This window comes from Panthera leo, chromosome D1 (assembly GCF_018350215.1).
Source record: "Panthera leo isolate Ple1 chromosome D1, P.leo_Ple1_pat1.1, whole genome shotgun sequence".
Lineage (NCBI taxonomy): Eukaryota > Metazoa > Chordata > Mammalia > Carnivora > Felidae > Panthera > Panthera leo.
Window position 1 is genome coordinate 68,633,620 of NC_056688.1, and position 20,497 is coordinate 68,654,116.

Sequence of the window (20,497 nt, forward strand, 5' to 3'; positions counted from 1 at the left end):
AAACCAAGCACCAGTCTGCCTCCTGCTGAAAAATCGATCTGGCCAAAAAGAGAGTATCCGTTCCTGCTTCCCCAGGAAGCTCTTTAAAGAGACCGGAGGTACTCATACCATCTGAAAAAGCTGTCCTAACCCCACAAAAACAAGCATAGATGTTGTCAGTGAACTGTAGGATGCCGGCTTTAGCTAGCGTACAGGCGGATGTCATAATTAGGCCCCAAAGGCATGCGGGACAGTTTGTATAATACATTTATACCTGAGTTACAGGACTTAGAAAAGACTACCTTATGTGGATGAAGGTGCATTATTGCTGTATATTTTTAGGACACTGTTGTTCATGTCTGTGACTTGCTTCATGTGGAAGCCTCGACCGGGATCCAGACACTGGTTCTCAACATAGTGACCTTTATAACAAAGAAAGTTACAAGGCCCAACCTGGGGGGGTGGGGGAATTGCCTATTGTTCATTGCATTTTCTGGAAGGGGCAAAGATGAGCTCTGTTCAAGGAAGCGTGGAGTTCAGCTCATGTCTTAAAATGTGTACAAATACATTTTATCCAATGAGTTCACATCACCCTTTTCTAAACCGTTTCTAGAACTTCTTTGATCCCTTCAAGAGAGTTTGTTTCTCTGTCTCTTGGCTCTTGCGTGCGCAAGAAGCCAGTGAATAGGGAGGTGGTTGAGCAGAGGAAGCAGAGGCTGAGGAACAGGGTAGGAGAGACCTCCCACTTTCCCCAGTATGGGGTGTTGGCTCTCACTTACAGTGCCTGTGATCTGCCCCTCCCTCCTCCCTAGAGGCTTGCCTGTGATGCGTGTCTCACGTGGAAGTCTGCTCCTGCCTTTCATCCGCGGCTCATTTGAGGGAGTGTTTGTGCTCTTTCTGTAGATGGCAACACAGGAGTCAGAGTGTGGGAAGAAATCTGGTTACTCCTGCCCCATCTGAGATGTTGCTGGACTGTGATTGGAGCCAGCCATTTTGTTAAAGTCAGATTTAACTAAGGAATAATTCTTTCCAAATACTCGCTGCTCAAAATGTAGGCCAGGAGCCAACAGCAGCAGGATCACCTAGCAGCTGGTTAGGAATGCAGTGTCCCTTCCCCCAGACGCCCCCGAATCTGAATCTGCATTTGAAAGAGAGCCGCTGGTGATTCGTATGCGCATTAACCTCTGAGAAGCGCCAGTCTGTGACCCAGTGTCTTGGCCCACTTTGGCCTTGTGCAAACAGTGACCACTCCAGTAAACCTACCCTCTTCTTCTCAAGCCTGTATTGATATGCACAGTTACATTCCGTACTTTGAAGTCGGAGTGACTCTGTGTTTGTCTAACACTTCAGAGTGGCTATATGCCTACAAGGTTTCCCCTGGGGCTCTTAGGGACTCTTCAGAAGAAAAAAAAAATCATTAGACCTTAGCTTGCTTCTTCCCATGACTTTCTGCTAAATGAACATTTCTTAGTCGTCTTGAGAACATCTGTTCCTTTGAAGGAGGTTCATTGCCCCCTTGGGAAAGCAGACTGCCCACCAGATATGATGGTATTTACTTCTGAGGCCTATGGGAGCAGATTCTGTGGTAAGGAGAGAAGACTTTCCATGAACACCAGTTATTTTCCAGGTTCTAGTGTTTAGAGGATGAGCCGAAGAAGTCTTACATAGAATACCTTTTGATAAAACAGCATAACCAAGTAATGGTCACACTGATAGCACCTACCCTGATATAAAGCAAGGAGGACACTTCTGAACTTTGTGGCATCTTCTCCAAAACCCACAACCTTACTCTGATCATGAGGAGACATGCAGACCAACCCAGCTTGAGGGACCCTGTACAAAATAGCTGATCAGTCTCCTTCAAGACTGTCAAGGTCATGAAAGATAAAGAAAGATGGGGAAACTCTTACAGATGAGGGTGATTGAAGAGACGTGATAAACCACATGCCATGTGGGACCTTGACTGGTACCCTAGAACCTCACGGACATTGGTGGCAAACTAGAGTAGTCTGAATCAAGTCTCTAGCTTACCTAATAGAATTGTGCCAGGTTAATTTCTGAGTTTTGGGATTGGTAGTATGGTTATTCCAGATGCTAACATTAGAAGCATCTGGGTGAGGGTATATAGGAACTACCTGTGCTATCTTTGTAGCTTTTCTGTAAATCTAAAATTATTCTAGGGGTGCCTAGGTGGCTCAGTCAGTTATGTGTCTGACCCTCGGTTTTGGCTCTCAGGTCATGATCTCAGGGTTCATGGGATCGAGGCCCGCATCGGGTTCCGTGAGGTCAGTGCAGAGCCTGCTTGGGATTTTCTTCCTTCTCTCCACCCCTCCCCTGCTCTCTCTCTCTCAAAATAAGTAAATAAACTTAAAAAAATAAAATTACTTCCAGATTAAAAGGTATTTTTTTAAAGATAGCAACAACAGAGAAGGGCTGGTTGAAGTTGGGATTGGGGTGCAGAGGAGAGAGGAGAAAGAAGTCCAAGGCCCGTTCCTTGCCTGACTGATACTGCCTCTTGCTTCCTCACCCCCATCCCCCCCGACCCTTCACCTCTGATGCCACATGGTGTATTTAGAAAACTGTTCTGCTTGTCACTTCATTATTGTATTGGAGTTTTCCAACAACCAGAGGAAGTGGGTTATGCTCCCATTTGACAGATGAGGACACTTCAGAGAAGTTAAGTAAATTGCCAAGGTCATGGGGCTAGGAAGTGAGTCCATTTTCAAACCCTGTCTGGCTCCCAGGTGGGTGCGCCTGTCCTTTGGGAAGATATGAACATTGTCTCAATGGGCATCACCTCCTGCTTCTGCTTCACTTCCTCGGACCATGGTGTCCTTCTTCAGGAAACTAGTCCCCCGTCTTGAGTCCCCAGGCCCCTTCCTGATATCTGGGTGCCAGGATCCAACAACCAATGTACTCAATTTGGCCTTTGCAGCCTTCAACCTTTTCCACCCGGAGCCTGCGCTCCAGTCAAGAGTGCGGCAGCAATAAAGAAGGTGGAAATCAGAACAAAGTCAAGTCCATGGCAAGTCAGCTGCTGGCCAAGTTTGAGGAGAACTCTCGGAACCCCTCGCTCGTGAAGCAGGTGAGTCCTGTCAGATGCTCGCTGGACCTGCCTTCCTGGTGACCAGAACCTGCTGAGAAGCCAGCAGAAACCAGAAGCAGAAGCCAGTTGAGGCTAGTGGTGGATTTTCAGGTAGGCCAGCCAGGCCTGGCTCGGGTGAGACTGGCGCTCCTTCTAGATCAGAAGTCGGCACACTTTTCCAAGAAGAACCAGATAGCAAGTTTAGGCTCTAGCAAATATTTTAGGCTTCGGGAACCATGCTATCTTTCTCACAACGGTTCATTTCTGTCCTAGTAGCATGACAGCAGCCAGGGGCAATACCTAAACAAATGTGCATGGCTGTGTGCAAACAAACCTGAATTTACAAAAACGGGCAGCAGGCCAGATTTGGCCCGGGGCCCGTAGTTTGCTGATGCCTCTTCTGCACTGGAGGAGAAATCCAGAATTTGGTTCCACCTTGTAACCATGACTTGGTCTGCAGCCATCTTTGAGATGCCGGCTGCCGAGGAGCCTAAGGCCAGAGTGAGAAGACATGTGCAAACCAGGGGAAACTGAGTCACGGGTCTAAGTTCCGGGGGACCAGCCCTCCCCAAGGGTTCTCTGGCATCCCCTCTCCCGTGTTCACTGAGGTCAGGCTAGCAGGGCCATTGTGTCTGAGCAGGGGTGGCTGTGAGGCCGAAAGAGGCAGAATGCCGTGGGCCAGGCTGCACACTGCGCTGACTGCTCTCCAGACTCTGACTCCAGGGTCTGAGCTGCATGAGGTTCATTTTGCTCCCCTGAATTCCTTTGGGATGCCGCCGTCAAATTACAAGAGCTTGGGATGAGGGGATTGGTTCTCTTTTAGAGAACACCTGGTTGATTGGGTTTACAGGCAATCATAAATGTCTGTCTGGCCTTGATGGTGGACCACGCCCCCTCCGGGACAAACCGACCTTCCCCAGGGAGCCAAGTTTTGTTGCTATAAGGGTGCCGTTTTCCCGAGACTTACAATTCTCTGAATTTTTTTTTTCTCTCAATTGCCCCTTCTGGAGGCTTTGCCCCTAGAAGTCCCCAAGTGTCATTGAGGGTTCTCTTCCATCAGAAGGAATGTAGCATCTAGTGTTCCGGGAGCTTTGCCAGTTCCAGGAGGACTCGAGGGCTGGCCACCCTGGCTTGGCATGGCCTGGCGGCACAGGCCCAGTGCCCCGGGTCTAAGCCAAGAGCAAGGCCTCCCTGGGATTTACACGTTGTCCAAGAGAAGGGGACTCCAGGACTTGTTCACATGGACGGAGAGCCAGGGTTCAGGTTTCCCAGCAAGGCCCAGCTTGCAGGGGTGCTGTCTCTGCCCACCTCTCTTCTCCTCCCTCCAAGTTCTCAGTCTGACTCACCTTTTCCTTCATGTTTCCCGTGGCTGCTTTTTTGGACTTCCCTTCCTCCTCCCAGGAATGCCGCATCTCAGGGATAGGTAAGCCTGTCCTGCGCTCTTCCTCTGACCCACCTGTTAACTCTCGCTGCCCCCGGCCGGAGGAGCCCACACCCGGCCCATCACCTCCTCTGAAAAGGCAGGTAGGGCTCCTTCCAGTGGACGCTGTCGTGCCGAAGTCAGAGGGGACTTTCACCCCGAGGGGCGGGGTCAGTGGCTGGCTGTGCAGCCCATGTAGGGCTCACTATAGAATCTCTGGGAAGGCAGACACAACTTGGGGTGACCGCCCTTATAGGTAAGACTAACCAGGCATGCAGCATCTGGAAATACCTGCCAGTCAGGAGTAACATCTGCCCAACGACTACGCCCTCGATGCTGCATCTGCTTGGGCGAGAACCGGCTGTACCGCGTGGGGGATTTTGTGCGAAGCTCCGGGATACGTAGCTTTATTTGCAGACCACTTGAATAGGCAGATTTCGAAAGGGATGGATAAGCAGCAGTGGTGTTGGGCTGAGCTCAAGTGACCGGTTGGCTGCGCACCATTGGAGGGGTGAGGCTGGGATGTGGTGAAGGCCTCCCCCGGTGCCCGAGCAGACCAGGACCGGCTGGGGCCGGGGAGGCGACTGGCAGCCGTGGGCTGAGGCTTTTTCCAGCTAGCATCTCTGGGTTTGGAATTGGAACAGAAACACTGTTGTGACCACAGTACTCAGAAGCGGCTCATCAGCACCAGGAGTTTTGTGTCGCTCCAGGTGGTGGAGGCCGAGCGAGGCCCGTGTGGGTGTATTCCAGCGGCTTTCCGTCTGTGAGCGTCACAATCACCTAGAGAGCTTTCTTTTTCGTAATTTAGTGTTTACCAATTTTTGAGAGAGAGAGAGCAGGGGAGGATCAGACAGAGAGGGAGACACAGAATCCAAAGCAGGCTCCAGGCTCCGAGCTGTCGGCACAGAGCCTGACGCGGGGCTTGAACTTAAGGACCGTGAGATCATGACCTGAGCCAAAGTCGGACGCTCAACCGACTGAGCCACCCAGGTGCCCCTAGAGAGTTTTTCAGAAATATCTGGAACCCACCTCAGACCAATTAAACCAGACCCCCGGCGGGTGGGGCCAAACTTGGGTTACTTTTTCTAAGTGTCTGAGGTGACCTCAGGGTGCAGCTGGGACTGAGACCAGCCTCGTACAGGTCTTGATCCGGTGAGTTGGGGGGGAGGCCCGAGACTGTGTATCGTTACTGAGGATGTCGGACGGTGGAGAGTCGGGACCCCGGGTTAACAGGGAATCTGACTGATGGCGGCACCTGCCGTGCCCTCTGTCCCTGGTCAGCTTGGGGATGGCTTATGGTGGGGTGGGTGTGAATGGGCCACAGTCGGGAAGGAAGCTTGATTTTCCTTCTCTCCCAGTTCCCCTCGGTGGTTGTGACGGGGCACGTGCTCCGAGAGCTAAAGCAAGTGTCTGCTGATTGCGAGTGCCCGAGCAGACCCTGGAGAGCCAGAGCCAAGTCTGACCTGCAGCTGGGTGGGCCAGGAAGCTCTCCTGCTCTGCCCCCTGCCTGCCAGGGAGCGCTGGCCCTTTCCGGGGTGCTGCGGCGGCTGCAGCAAGTGGAGGACAGGATTCTCCAGGTGAAAGCTTTGCTCCGTGCCCCTCCTCTGCCTGTGTTTGGGGGTGCCTTCCTTCCCTCCCCTCCTCCCTCCGCCCACAGTGGGTTCCTCCTCTTCCTCTTCACTCCCTGTCTCCTCTGTCCCACCGAGACAAGCCTGCCCCTACCCCCCAAACCCCCAACCTCTCTCCTGACCCTCACGGTCTCTGTTGCTGTCTCTTTTTCTTTCCTCTTTCTCACCTGGCCTGCAGAAGAGGGCTCAGAACTTGGCCAACAGGGAATTTCACAAAAAGAACATTAAGGAGAAGGCGGCTCACCTAGCCTCCATGTTTGGACATGGGGATTTCCCACAGGTAAACAAGGGGCTTTCAGAGCCCCCTCCCCCACCCAGGGATCCACATGTTGGACATCTAGCAAAGTGACCACATGTTGGACATCCAGCAAAGTGACCACGACTCAGTCTGTGCAGCTTCAGACCCTCCCCCTCCTCCTTCCACGGCATGAGGAGCTATTGACTTTGCAAGAACTTGGACCGGCATCTAAAAAAGACCCACATGAGAAGATGCAAAAATATGTAGATAAATCATGACAAAGGGAAAAGCGAGGTAGTAAAGTGGGCTCAGGTCAAAGGAAACAGAACCGAATGCTTTTAGATCCTAGAGGGGTCCAAGTAGGCTCTGAGCGTCCTGAGAGTCAACACGGAGAAGGAGAGCTGGCCTGTCAGGAATCACATCACAGTGACTTGACCGTGAAGGACAAGTTGCTCATGACATTGGAAGGCATGATGGGGGAATCTCCCCGTGGCCCCGACCGGGGAGATCCTGAGTGATGGGGCCAACCACAGGCTGTAACCTGTGCTCTGCTTTCCCAAAAGGCGGCATCAGCCAAGAAGAATGGCTTTGCCTGAGAATGGGAAGCACAGCCCCCTGCAGGCCAGGTACTCCTTTCAAAACTCACTGAAGAGAAGAGCGAGGGCTGGCGAGGAGCGGGAAGAGCTGACAGTGAGGTCCCCACAGTGGATGTGTGCGTAAGGCGCCCCCCCACCCCCGCCACCGCTCGCAGGCAGCCTGGTCCCTAGGACATAACCCCTCTGCTGTTTTCACTCCATCTCCTCCAGACCTGTGTCCTCTGCTTCTTGTCAGAGTCACTGACAGTGGAGGGATGCTTTGCATCTAGTTCACTTCTGGGGCCCAGGGGCCAGCCTCCACAGTAGCCCAGGGTTCTCCTTTCCTAAGTTTGCAGCTGCTACATGACCCCAAACTCCAGAGCGAGAGCGTCAGGCGTTAGCGATGGTATCTGGAGCAGACAGATGCAGGACTAGGACGGAACGGCTGCAGCTCTTTTGGTGTGACGAGGGAGCTGGAATAGTTGTAGCAGAATGCCGTGTACCCGGGAGCCAGGCGGTCCTGCTGGGCTCCAAAGATCGAGGCTTCTTTTTTGTCCTGAGACCCAGGCCTGGATTTCTTTTCCCGTCCTTGAATGCGTAGGCATGGAGCTGCACTGTGGAGGCGAGCATCACGGTGCACGCCCCAGGGATAATCACAGCTTCCTCTGTTTCTGTTCTGTGCAGAATAAACTACTTTCTAAAGATCTGTCTCCCGAGCACCCTCCGGCTTCTCCCTCCTGCCTTCCATCTCCTGATCCTGCTGCTACTTCCTCTCCATCGACTGTTGACTCTGTTTCTCCTTCCAGAAAGGTAGTCGTCCCGTACCATTAGCTTCCCCCACCCTCTGCATGTTCTGAGATCTTCTCCTCTGCCCACCCTGTGCAGACAAATGCCAGGAGCTTGCTTTGGAGGCGATGAGGGTTTGTAAGATGCTTTACAGCAGTCCCGGATTCATTTGTTTTTGTGTTGGAGCAAGCCCCAAAGTAGAACAGGCAGCACACAAAAACTTGCCGGACAGTGCTGTGCATCTTGGCACCCACCATATGCCACCGCGTGCCGGATGGCGAGACGGGGTGGGCGGCACGGTCCTTTTACTCCAGTTTTGATGATGAACAGCACAGCAGCATAGAAATGAGTAACATTTTACATAGGAGATGGCCAGTATTTGGTCGTTTTTGACCTAGCAAAATGGCAGCTTCACACGGCAAACCTACTACTTGTCAACACTATCCATTAATTCCGAGGCACAGAAAGGGCAAGTTTATACGAACCCAGGGAGGGGGAGAAGTCTGGAAAGGATTCACAGAGTAGGCAATATGGGAAACAAGTGTCGAAGGTTACACAGAAAGGGAAGGGCATTTCAGAAAGGTCTAGCATGTGCAGAGGAAGGCAGGCAGGGCTTGCGTGAACGGAAAGAGAATTCTGGTGTAACTTGCTTTGGGAATAAAAGTATTTATGGGAGTGTGGAGGATGAGGGTGAGAGTCAGTCCACTCTTGGTATTAAGGGGTTTCATTCTGTCCTCTTATAGCCACAGAAGCCACTGCTCTGTGTTCTAGAAGGCTGACTCAGGTAGCAGTGCAGAGGTCGGCTTGGAGCGGGGGTAGGGAGCGAACTTTAGGTAGATAATGAAATGCGCCCTTGAACAATTTTTAGATTGTGGTTGTGGAGGAATTTCTGATTTCCCCCTTGTCCTCCTGTCACTGAGTATGCTGAGAACACTTCCAGGTGGGGGTGGGAGAGGGGTGGTCTCTGGGAAGCTTGGCCCCTAGAGTAGATGAGCCTGAAAATGGATGTGAAGCCCACTTTGTCTAGCTGTTGCTCATGAGGAGGCTTGGTCCCTTCCTTGCAAACCGTGCTTCTCTGAACACATCTGGTCCATCTAGCTCCCCAGGCTCGTCTGGGCGTGCAAGGCTGAATGTCCCCCATCACAGTTACTGCTCTTTTGCTCCCGTGCTTTAAGCTAAAGCTCAAACACCTGATGTTACCTGAGTGTACAAGAGGAGCTGTCTCTCGGTTTGTAGTTGGGAGTCCCACCCCCAGTGACTTCCCACTGCTGTGGGGAGAAGAGTACAGGGAACGTCACTAAGAAAGGAGCAAGGAATATTATCAGCCCCCCACTCCTCCACAGTCCCAGTCGTGGGTGTGAATGACCCCCTGGAAGGGCAGCGAGAGGTGACATGGAGAAACACAAACACCTCCAGCTCCATGGAAGATAGCCATAGCCAAGACGCCTAGCGTCTTGTTCCAGGTCAGCCATTGGTCGGCTCTTTGACCTTAAGTCTCCTGACCTATCTGGGCTTCTGTATTTTGTCATCAACAAGAGAGTGGTTCCTGGCTCATGTGATAGTGAGCTCTCTGGGTGGAGACTGGCAGTTTTGTCATCACCATCACCAAGGCTGCGGAGCAGCCATTTTGCCCAGCTTGGGAGAGGAGCCTCCCCTGGTGGGGACGGTACTTGCTGCTGTGGCAGCCATGACAGGACGAGAAGGGGCGAGGTTGCCTGGGCACAAGCAGGCAGTGGCTGGTGCTCCTGGCTGGGCAGCCAGGCCCACACCGTGCTTCTCTCCCGCTCAGCCGCTCTTCAGTTAGCCCTGGTCAAAGTCCCTTCTTGTCTCTGCTTTTCTTTCATGCTCATGGTGGCCTGGCCTGAGGGCAGAGCTGGGACAAGAAAAGCTACCACCCTTCCCAAGTTCCCTGACTTGATTTCTAGTAGGTGTTTGATCTCTAAGTGCTGGCGAGGCCACCAGGGTCTGACAGAGGCACTTCTGTCACGTCTGTCAACGTCAATAGGCACGTTCCCCGTCACATCTTCATCATGCTCCACTGGAGCCCTCGGCTGCTTCTCCATTGGGCTCTTCAAGGAGCTTTAAACCAATGTCACCCATGAAGCAAGGCAGTTAGTGAACATTCAGCCATTCAACAAACATCTATTAAACAACAGACAGCTCAGTGTTAGGCACTTCAGGCTCTTGGGATAGGCCTCAATGGAGTTACATTCCTTCCCTGGTGAGGCTTATATCCTTGTAGGTTGAAATAAATGGTCAATGATAATATAATATGTGAATAAACTGTACAGTACATCAGAAGACAAGACAGTACATCCTATGGAAAAATTATAGCAGGTAGCAGGGACCTGGCAGGCTGGGGACGGGTAGGAATTTAAAATGGAGTGGTAGGAGGGCTCTTCCTGGGAAAGAGAACTGAGCGAGAGTAGAGCCACAGATAGGAAAACAAAGGTGCAGAGAGGCGACTGGTACCCAGCGCTCCTGACCCCAGCCCAGTGTGAATGGAGTCCTTGTCAGAGGCACCAGCGCAGAGGCTGTGACTGCGTAGAGCTCCGCATGGAGCATGGAGAACCGCAAGTAGAGTGGGCTTTGGGATGGCCAATCTCAGGCCCTCTGCTCCCCCCTACAGCTCTGTTCCTTGTTTCTACCAGGTTGTGGTAGAAGAGTCACCCCTATTTCTTATTCTTATTCCATTTCTCTAGCCAGCCTTGACCATCAGGCGATAGTATAATTGAGCTTATTAATTACAGGCTGATGTGCCTGTCATAGGGTGGCTGGCAGTGAGTGGAGAGCTCTTAGAAAGGGCCACCCTGGGACATTGGGCAAGCCACTCACCTTCTTTGTGCCTTGGTTTCTCCATTTGTAAAAAGGACCCAGTTTGGACTCAGCATTCACAATACCCTTCAGATCTCACTGTGAAGCCCTTGTAGACAGTTAGGAATGAGTGGTGAATTCCAAGTTTCAAGCATTCTTGGAGAGGATATGGCCAGTGGCCCTGCACTCCCCGCCCCCACACACCACCAATATCCCTCCCTCTCCTGGGCCCCACCCTACCACTGATTCAACACTGGACTTTGTGCATGTACAGAATCTGGCAGGGTGATGGCCTCCTCTGAAGAGAGGGTTGGCTGCCCCTTAAAGTAAGTGACAGCTTGGTGACAAACCACTTCATTCAGTCCTGAAGGAGCTCCGGGAGCCTCTCCCCTGGAGAGAGCCTGAGGCCTCAGTGCTTCTTTCCAGCAGATTATGGGCTGTTCTCACTGCCCAGGGCCGCAAGCTGGCCTCCATTCAGGGAAGCCAGAGGAAGGAAAATGCACTTAGAGACTGATGTTTGGTCCCTGGCAAACTTCAGGCAGGCACCGTGTCTCTATTCCTGCCCTAGAGCCCTACACTCCAATTCTGAGGATCCAGGGATAGCCACCTCCACCTGGGAGCAGACCTAGCCAAACTTGTATGAGGACCACGTGTTCCTCACAGGGATACAAACTTGGATCACCAGTCCCTAGATATGTGGCCAGGGCTCTGCCTTCAGATTCCACTTGCCTGCCTTCTCAGGTGGATATTTTGCTCTAAGATTCAGTGATGCCACTGGGAGTTTGGCCTGAATGGTGTCACATGGCTTCCTTAGGTCCTCTCATTTAGGATCTAGATCCTTACCAGAGTCTTGTCTTCCAAGGACTGGACTAGGGATCATGTCCACTCGTATATTCCCAGCACCATTCAACTCATCCATCCCATCAGACCGGCCCTCCTGTGGTGGCCCCCTGGCCCCCAATCAACCATTAGTTAACCTCTCTTTTCAAGCAGGGGGGCATGACTGCCAGTCCTTTGCCAAGGCTGGTGAGCTCTTGTGAGAACAAGATGGCGGCTGAGTGTTTGTGCAGCGGGGCAAGAGGGGACTGTGGGTCAGTCTTCCTGGGTCAGAAGAGCAATTCGCATCACAAAAGGAGCTTTCTCTACATGGGGCTATTTGTTCCAAAACTCGATTTGCAGGGTTTGTTGCAGAGATTTGTACATTGGAGCAAAGCTAGGTGAGTCTTGGCTGGTTGCTATGTCTGTTTCATTTGAGACAAGCCTAGATCTCAAGGCCTCCCTCAACCTCATCGTCTTTCTCTTTTTTCCTGGGATAAGAGTGCCTTTGGAAGTGTACTATGTGTATCCCAACATGGGGAATTTTAGTTAGTAGAGTGCTGTTGTGTCTCAGGGAGGCAGGGCGCTTCAGGGAGAAGAATATGAGCTTAGGGTCGCACTTGGGTTCAGAACACCAAGTACTCACTGTGTGACCTTGGATGAGTTGGTGGGCCTCTCAGCGCCTCAGTTTCCCAACCTATAGAATGGAGGTGACAGCAGCTAGCCCTGAGGGTGACAGGAATAATGCCATAAACTGACCAATGTAACATGCCTGAAGGATCCAGTAAACATACTCTTTCCCCAGTGGAGGAGAATTCCAGAAGAAAGCTCATTTACCTGAAATGCATGTTGATTCCTCTCTTTCTAAAGGCAAAGAAGTCACCTTCAGGTTTCCATTTCCATCCCAGCCACTTAAGAACAGTGCGGCCTCAGGTGAGTTAGAGCCTCCCTGAATCTCAGCTCTCCCATCTGCGAAGGGGGATTATGAGACCCACCTCGCAAGGCCGTGAGCATTGCACACGGTTGGGCACAGCACGGTGCCTGGCACCAGTGGACACAGGTGCAGATGTGGGTGCCCACTGGGAGGTCACAGCCACAAAGGCCTGCCTGAGTCTCAACTCCAAGGGTATAATTTCTGGTCCTCCTCAAAACAAGGTGGTTTCGATCCTTGTCCTCTCTCCCCCATGCCCTGAGCGTATCCCTGGGCATGCAGGCCCACCGCCTGTCCTATGATGTTCCTCACGCAGGGACTCCTCAGAGAGGAGTGTCAGCCCAAATATGCCCAGGAGACCTTCTCTGGCCCTGCCTGTCAAAACTTCCTCTTCCAGTGAGCCCTCAGCTTGGAGGCCCTGGAAACACCTCCTCACCCTGCCTGAGCCGTGTGGGCCTCATGATGTTCACAACAGGCCAGGTGGTCATGGGGACCCAGCTCTGTGGAGAAGCCCGGCCCAGACACCTGGTATTCTTGGCTGAGTTCCAGGCCCGAGGTGGTGGGGGGTGGGGGGAGGCGGAGGGGGACGTTAGCATTGTTTGGCCACAGATGGGCCCAGGAACCTGTTTCCTCCTTCCTTCAGAGCACATGCCCTGTGCCCGGAGTGTAGACATGAGTAAAACACAGTGATGACATTAGCGAGTGCAAACCAGAAGGGAGTGGAGAGCAGGGTGAGAAAGGCTTGTCCTGTTCTGAGCTCAGGCTGCCAGGGTTGCCTCCTTTTGCGGGGGGGGGGGGGGGGGGGTGTCCAGCCATCTGCTGCAGCCTCTGGGATCGTGCTGGTGACAAGAGTCCTGTCACCATGTTTGACTCATCGAAGAGAAGCCGGTGCGCTCACCCTGGCTGGGCTGTATTGGTCTTACTCATGCAGAGGAGGGAACCCAAGCAACCTAGAGGTTTTCAGAGTGAAGGCCATCTAAGAAAGGAGAGAAGAAGTTCCAGAACATGGAAGTGTAAAGCCACCCCAACGGCAGTGCTTTGAACTATCTGCCAAGTGCTTCTTGGGAGCCTAGTGCCATGTGAGGTGTGGCCCAGGTTCTATGGGGACCCTTTTTTGCAGTCCTGCAAGGATGGAGGTGGTCTCTCCATTTTATAGATGGGGCAGCTGAGGCTCACAGAAGGGAAATAGTGTATGTGAGATTATTCTAATGGAATGTGAGATGTTGGCCTGCTGGAAGTGTCCAGCCATTCCAGCTTGTTCTAGTCAATTAACCAAAAAATAATTAGAATTCAGAAGAGGAAAGAGGGTAGTAAGAAATACTCCGATTCTTCAAAATTACAAGAATATTGAAAGATACATAAAGGTTTGCAAAAGCAGCCCCACAGCCCTCTGAAATGACCAGTTCTTTAAAAACTAGTGACTGGGATGTGATCATTTTTGGCTAAATCTTTTTATTTGGCCAAACTCTCCTGAATTGTCAGCTGTCCTCATGACTAGTCCTCTGCAGGTCTTTCAGTGGGTGTATCTCCTTGTTGAGAACCCCTGGATCTCGCTCTGAGGTCAATATCAGGATGAGTTTTCTGGAAGTTTCTCTACAAATTGATCTCTCTATTTCTCAGCATCCCAAGAGCCTAGTAATTCCTTGGTTGGCTGGGGCAGTGCTACTCCAAGTGTGGTCCCTGGGCAGGCACTGGTCTGTGACCCGGTGAGCACAGCAAGTGAAAGTGAGCATTAGACACCTGTAGAGCAGTGTGGCATTGCCATACAACCAAGTGCACAATCATATCTCTAGCAATTCCCTTGTGTTGTGTCCAGAAATACCAGGTCACAATAGATTAGAGATTTTTTTTTTAAAGTAAAACCTGGTTATTTACCACTGATTGTTTGAGGAGCAGTGAGCTAGCACAGGTCTGTCGATCATGTCCTCAATCTTCTAGAGCCAATAAGGTATCCTGTTAACAAGAAACATAGAGAAGAGAACCCATAATCCCCAGGGCAATGTTTGCCTCCACACTGGTCATCGAGGGTAGGCTTCTGGGGACCCCCCTCACCTCTTGAGATTAGTTCTCCATCTCCTAGTCTCCTTGTGACCTCTCCAGAAAGTCCAGTCCACTTCTTGGTATTGGCCAGTGGTGACCCTGGGATGGTTTCTATCAGGTTAGGAGGGGCACATGCAGACCCAATGCCGCTTTCTTAAGGGTGCTTTCCTTATTCTTGGTAAAGCCTCTGAAATGGGGTGGGGTCTGTGATTGCAACTGGGAGAAAGGAGCCTTTATGGCCCATACTGAAAGACCAGTTTTGTCTTTATCCTGGATTACCTGGCCAGGTGACCCTGGATGGTGCCCTGTCCTGGTAGAAGAACCACGCAGGCCCATGACGACACAGATGTGTTTGGCGACACCCACCAGCAACCTTACAGCCCTCGGCAGGCTTCTGTAATTGCTCCTTAAGTCAGGATTGCACAAAAGCTCAGCAGCACAAAGTGCCTATTAGCTAAGTGGTTAATAAGGTCCCATTAGGGGCTTGTATTTAAAGCCTCGGAAAGTACAGTCTCAGTCTCTGCTAACTCAAGGGAGGCAATAATTGCGCGTGGGTATCATGGCATCGCCGTGGAGTCTTTCTGGGAGAGTGCCTCAGAGCCAGTTCACACGCTGGGCCATTGGAGGCAGCCCCACAAGGGCAGTGTGGGCAGGCAGGTAAATCTCACCTCCGCTGTCTTCCCTCCCCTCTTTGTCTTGATATAACCCCAAGAAGTAGTTGGTATTCTACAGCCTTTGTCTGAGGGACCCATGTTGGGGGTTCCCAGTAGGGGGTGCAACAACAGACGAACAAAGGCTTGTTGTCCTGCGCCCGCGCACCTGAACCCTTCTCGGAAACAGGAGCCAAGTTCCTTGGCATTGGCAAAATCCTGCAAATGGTGGAAAGTGTGCCTGGAAGCAGAATCCTAACCTCTCCCAGGCTGGGCCAGCTTGGAGGGTGAAATGGGTATGGGGTAAGTGGCCTGGCAGCTGCTGCTACTGGGAAGGAGCTGGCTTTGTAAAGCCTGGAGGGGCCCCGTCTGTCTGAGGTGTGAGGTCAGACACCCTACCTCACAGGCCCACGGCCGTATTCCCTACAACCCCAAGACCCACACGTGGTCGGCGCAACTGTTCCAGAGCGGCTGTCAGTGTTAGGGCTTCCTTGATGAGAAAGGGAGCAGGAGCCTCGGGGAGAGAGCCTCACTCTCCCCCACCTGCTTGGCATCCTTCCCTCTTCTTCCTCGTATAGTGGCTGTGCTCTTGCAGGAATCCCATGAGTTGGCCAAGGCTCTGAGTATGGGCCCTGCTATCAGGAGGTGGGGAATTGCTGCCATTTGCCCATTGGCTTTGCCGTTCCCGGAACTTCCTGCCTTACATCTGAGCGTCTCGTAGCAGATTAGATGTGGCCTCCCAGGAGCAGTCCTGGGTTTAGATTGAGGGCATTCCTTCAACCTCACACATCACGGTTGCTCGTTGTTGCAACAGCCGTCTGCCTGTGCCACTCCCAGAAGCTGGATACAGAGGCCGCGGAGGGTCTGGAGCCTGCTTCCTTCTGGAATCCTGGGATGCGAAACAGTGTTTCCAGAATCCCTTACTGTGGTGTGTGCCTCTCTGAAGAGGAGACTACAGTGTTCCCAGGGTGGCCTTTCATAGCTGGTGGGAAAGGGGGAGCAGGTTGGGATTTACCGGAGGGTGTGTGTGTGATTGTGCCCTATCTGCTTGGGCTCCAGCAGCTGCCCCAGCTCCAAGGCACATTGATGGGGACCCAGACAGGTGGGCATGGCCATCATGCCCTCCAAAGCACAGGTACCCGAGACCAGGCCGTGATGCCCAGGGCCCACATGGAGCTATCTTGCCAACACCAGTCTGGGGCCTCTGGGCACCGCCGTCTGGAGCCCACAGTTGAGTACGCTCTTGTTGCCTCCTCACTCCTGTTTCAGTCACCGCTCTGTAGGCCCAGGGAGACTCAGGTCAGACACCACCCTTGCTCCCTAGGGGTGTGGAGGCTGCAAGGCAGGCTGGGACCTACTGAACTCAGGAAGCAGGGAGGGAGGAGTCTAGCTCATCTAGCTCATCCTGGCTCCGCCCTCAAAGCACCAGGCACTTGGATATACATTCTCTCCCTCAGTTCTTACCCCACATCCATGAGACAGACACCATTTTCCCCGTTTTACTGAACAAAAGAAACTGAGCTCAGAAGTTGAGAGTTTTGTGCTCAGTCTCAGAACTGGTTCATGGTGGAGTTGGGGACTTAACCCTTCCCCCCCCAGTGTGGTCTGGGGCAGGGAAAGCCCACTGCTCATGAAGCAACAGCTCACAGCCCTCCAAAGAGGGGCGGTCTCTGGGGAAGGGCGGCTGCCATCCAGCTGTCTGTCCGTGAGGTCGTGGTTCCTTAGTGCGTGAGGGCACCGGGCTGGCGGTCAGGAGACCTGGAAAGTGTTCCAAATCTTGCATGTATGTGCTCCGTGGCCTTGGATAGATCCCTCCCTGTCTCCGGGATTCATTTACCCCATCTGTGAACCAAGGAACTTAATGAATCCTGGAGGCCTTGCACCTCCCCATGGTGGTAGTTTTCCAGGTCACCTGGCTCACCCGGGCCACGGGGTTCCATTTCTGTGCTTCTCTCCATCTCCAGAGTGCCCGCTGCCCACTCCAGGCTGGTTTTGCCTCTCCTGGGATGTTGGGTGCTATTTGCATGTGGGTGTGGAGCCCTCTCCCACATCCAGCCTGTTCGTGCTTTCCTGCTCGGTGCTAACTGGCCTCTACCTTTGTCTCTGTCTCCTCTGCCTCTGCTCTTGGGTAGCTGACGGTAGGGAAAGTGTCCAGTGGAATAGGGGCTGCGGCTGAAGTCCTGATCAATCTGTACATGAATGATCACAGACCTAAGACCCAGGCCACCTCTCCAGACCTGGTAAGGATGCGCACCCCTCAGCCTTCACCCACAGACACCAGCTCTGACCTCCCAGAGAGGATGGCCTGGCCCACCCAAGGCCCTCTTCTCATAGACGGGAGGCCTGAGAAGGGGCTGGACCAGAGCCGGGGTTTGAGGGGGCTGCATTTTCTGACAGACGAACCTCACTCGGCTCCCCAAGGGGTCATTTCACAAGGCAGGGTCTCTCTCCTGCTGTCCAGGGCTCTGGAGAGCTCCGTGAAAAGGCCAGGCAGGCCAACCGTGTAGCCAGGCACCCCTTACCATCAGTGTTGGGCATCCAGTCCGAGTAGCCCTTTTGCACTGGACCGAGAATCCAGTAATGGAGAAACCCTCCTCCCTTCGAATTCTCCCTTCTCCAAACAAGGCTGCCTGCTGCCAATGGCAGCCATCGGACCGTACAGTTCTGGTTTCCTTTGAGCGCGTCCCGCCTGGAATCCAGAACCCCCCAGGTGCACCACTGCCTGGCCCTCCTCCTCCTCCTGCCCCCTTGGATTTAGGGATTTGACTGGCAGTCTGGGGGCTAGAGGACACAGTCTCTCCCTTCCCTGCAGTTCTCTGGAAATTCTGATGCCACAGGCTTTCCTCACCTGACTTAAGTCACTGCAGGAGGACAAATGTGGAAAACATTCTTTCAGGGACCTCTCTCTAGACCCGGGCAGCCCTTAACCCCCAGGACAGATTCCTGGAGACCGCATCTCCTGGCAGGCATGTTTGTGAGGGCTGCCTGCTCCTGCCCCCAAACCAGAGCAGCCGGCCTTGGGAAGAGCCCCTCCCGGGCCTCCCTTGCTGCCGGCTGGCCAGCCTGGTAGCAAAATGGACCACAGTCCCTGGAGGGTTGGGGTCTATGTTGGGAGCATTTCCTCCCCCACCTCACCCTTTGCTGCAGAGACATGAACAGCAGACGGGAGCCCACGAGGTCCCCGCGATTGAGGTCGGCAATTCCAAGAGCGTCAGCCTCACATTGCAAGACACAGTGTCCGTCCTAACGCACGGTGCTTCTCTCCCGCTGCCCTGTGCCCCTAGGAGTCTATGCGGAAGGTGTTTCCCCTGAACCTGGGCGGCAGCGACACCTGCCACTTCTGTAAGAAGCGCGTGTATGTGATGGAGAGGCTGAGCGCAGAGGGCCACTTCTTCCACCGCGAGTGTTTCCGCTGCAGTGTCTGTGCCTCTACCTTGCGCCTGGCCGCCTACGCCTTCGACAGCGACGAAGGTAACCCCCGGGGGCCCGGGACGGCACTGCTCTGCGGCCTGGGCTTCTGTGCTCTGGAGGCTCCGGGACGCCCAACACTTGCCAAGGAATGCAGCGTCCTCAGGAGAGTTGGTCAGAGAGCCGGGGGATCCTGCTAGAGAGACAGGTCTTCTGTGGGCAGGCCAGGGACACCCGGGAGCGGTCCTGCACCAGGCGGCACCTGCTGGGTGCCGAGTGCTTTACATATGCGTTCTCAGCCAGTCTCACCACCTTCCATCCCCACCACCCCCCACCCCGTGTGGTTGGGGAATCAAACCTGGAAACCTAGTCACGTGCTCGGCACCGCACCTGGCTTGTGGCAAGGGCCCAACAAATGATGGCATATCAATGCTGTGATTTATAAAGTGTGTATTATGGAAGTAATCATAATAGCAACCTCCCCTCTGAGAAGCGGCCTGCCAGAATGTACCATTTACTAGCCATATAACCCTGGATTTAGGAATCCGGTTACCTCTGGGTCCCTCAGTTGTTTCATCTGTAAAATGAAGGTAATAATAGTTCTTAGGTCAAAAGTTTGTTGCAAGATGGTTCACACGAGTTCGTTCATGGGAAGCATTCAGAATAGTGTCTGGTATATTGTGAGTCCTGGAGAAGTTTTCCTTGTTGTTACCATCATTAACTGTGCCTATTATTACTCTTGTAATGAATGGTGAACAAAGCAGGCTTTTCTGGCAGGTGCCCAATGGTCCTGGGCTGTGGCCAGGGACCCAGTGTGTGTCTCACCTGGGTCTTTTCCTCCCCATCACTGCCGCCATCTGCTCCAAGCCTTTCCCACTTCCAGGGGGCCCCAGGAAGGACCAGGAACTGGAAACAGTACTGATATTCAAAGCTGTCCGTTTTGCAGTCTTGCAACCAGCCTTGGGAAGGGACTTGGCCTCAGTTTGGTTTGGGGAGTGTTTTGTTTGAGGGTTTCGGCCCCGTCCCCAGCATCCCTGCGCTCCTCCCCCCGCCTTGCTACAGCCTGCCTCTGAGGCAGCAAAGGGTTCTCATCTCAGTGCTGCTGCTTTAAGACAAGTGATAGAAACTGCTTCCCAAGTTTAAGGTTTCCTAGGCTTGCTCCCATTATTGGTATTTTCTGACCTTGGCTTGTGTCTGCTGCAGCTCTCATTTACAGGAGAAAACCTGTGTGTGCCTGTGTGTGTTTCTTTTACAGGCAAGTTTTTCTGCAAATCTCATTTCATTCACTGTAAAGCCAACAGTCAGCAGAGGAAGAGACGGGCAGAGTTGAAGCAACAAAGAGAGGTATGTTTTGTCTTGAAAGCGCTGGTGAAACAGGGCAGGCCCCTGGACAGGAACTCATTTGTGAGGGTTCTTCCAAGTTAGGCCAACGTTTCTGGCTTTGGAGGAACTGAGACCCACAGGTAAACACGAGAGTCTGTGCTGTGCAGTGTGGAGGGTCCCTCTTCCTTAGCCTGTTCAGCAGGCCTCTGGGCTTACCCCATTCTAGAGGCCAGCTCCCAGGTGAGCGGCGGTGCCAGCTTCTCTCGAGGAGCTTGGAAGAGCCTTCCCAGGTACTGGGCTGAGACTATATGCCCAGCCATGCGAAGACTACAGGGTCCCCCTGCCCCCACCCCTGGCCTGGGTCTCTCTCGGGACCTCAGAGTGTTCTATGCTGGGATGCCTTCTGTGGAGACTACCTTTCCCTAAGTTTTCCCCCCAGGCTCTCAGAAGTCCGCGAAGTGACAGCCTGCTACATATTTGGACAGTTTGTGATAGCGCCCCCTTTGGCAGCTCTTAGCAAATACCTTCTCTACCGCCTGATTGGCCACCCACCTCCAGCAAGGACCCACAACTTAACAGCCCTGTTCTGATTACACAAGTACTGTAGGCTCAGTGTAGAAAAATGGGGAAATAAATGAACGTATGCAGACAAGGAAAATTAAATCATTCATCACCACCCTGTCCTGAGAAACCCATAACTAACATTTTGTGACATTTCCTTCCAGACTTTTCCCTCTGTGAATGTATTTTAACCTAGCTGGAATCCTATCACTACGCTTTTATATCCTTCTTTTTATATATTCG

General features: G+C 52.9%; 1 protein-coding gene across 4 annotated transcripts in view; it reads left to right on the forward strand.

Annotated features, from left to right (window-relative positions):
- Positions 1–20,497, forward strand: part of MICAL2 (microtubule associated monooxygenase, calponin and LIM domain containing 2) — a 220,837-nt gene that overhangs the window by 116,392 nt on the left and 83,948 nt on the right. Inside the window, exons 17-25 of one of the 4 annotated variants that reach the window (XM_042906713.1) lie at positions 2,915–3,064; positions 4,466–4,588; positions 5,843–6,061; positions 6,291–6,392; positions 7,610–7,735; positions 12,212–12,274; positions 17,095–17,202; positions 18,247–18,433; positions 19,626–19,714. In XM_042906713.1, the coding sequence (XP_042762647.1) occupies positions 2,915–3,064; positions 4,466–4,588; positions 5,843–6,061; positions 6,291–6,392; positions 7,610–7,735; positions 12,212–12,274; positions 17,095–17,202; positions 18,247–18,433; positions 19,626–19,714 (1,167 nt within the window). The remainder of the gene's footprint in view (positions 1–2,914; positions 3,065–4,465; positions 4,589–5,842; positions 6,062–6,290; positions 6,393–7,609; positions 7,736–12,211; positions 12,275–17,094; positions 17,203–18,246; positions 18,434–19,625; positions 19,715–20,497) is intronic. The other 3 variants (XM_042906712.1, XM_042906710.1, XM_042906711.1) reach the window with 3 other exon arrangements.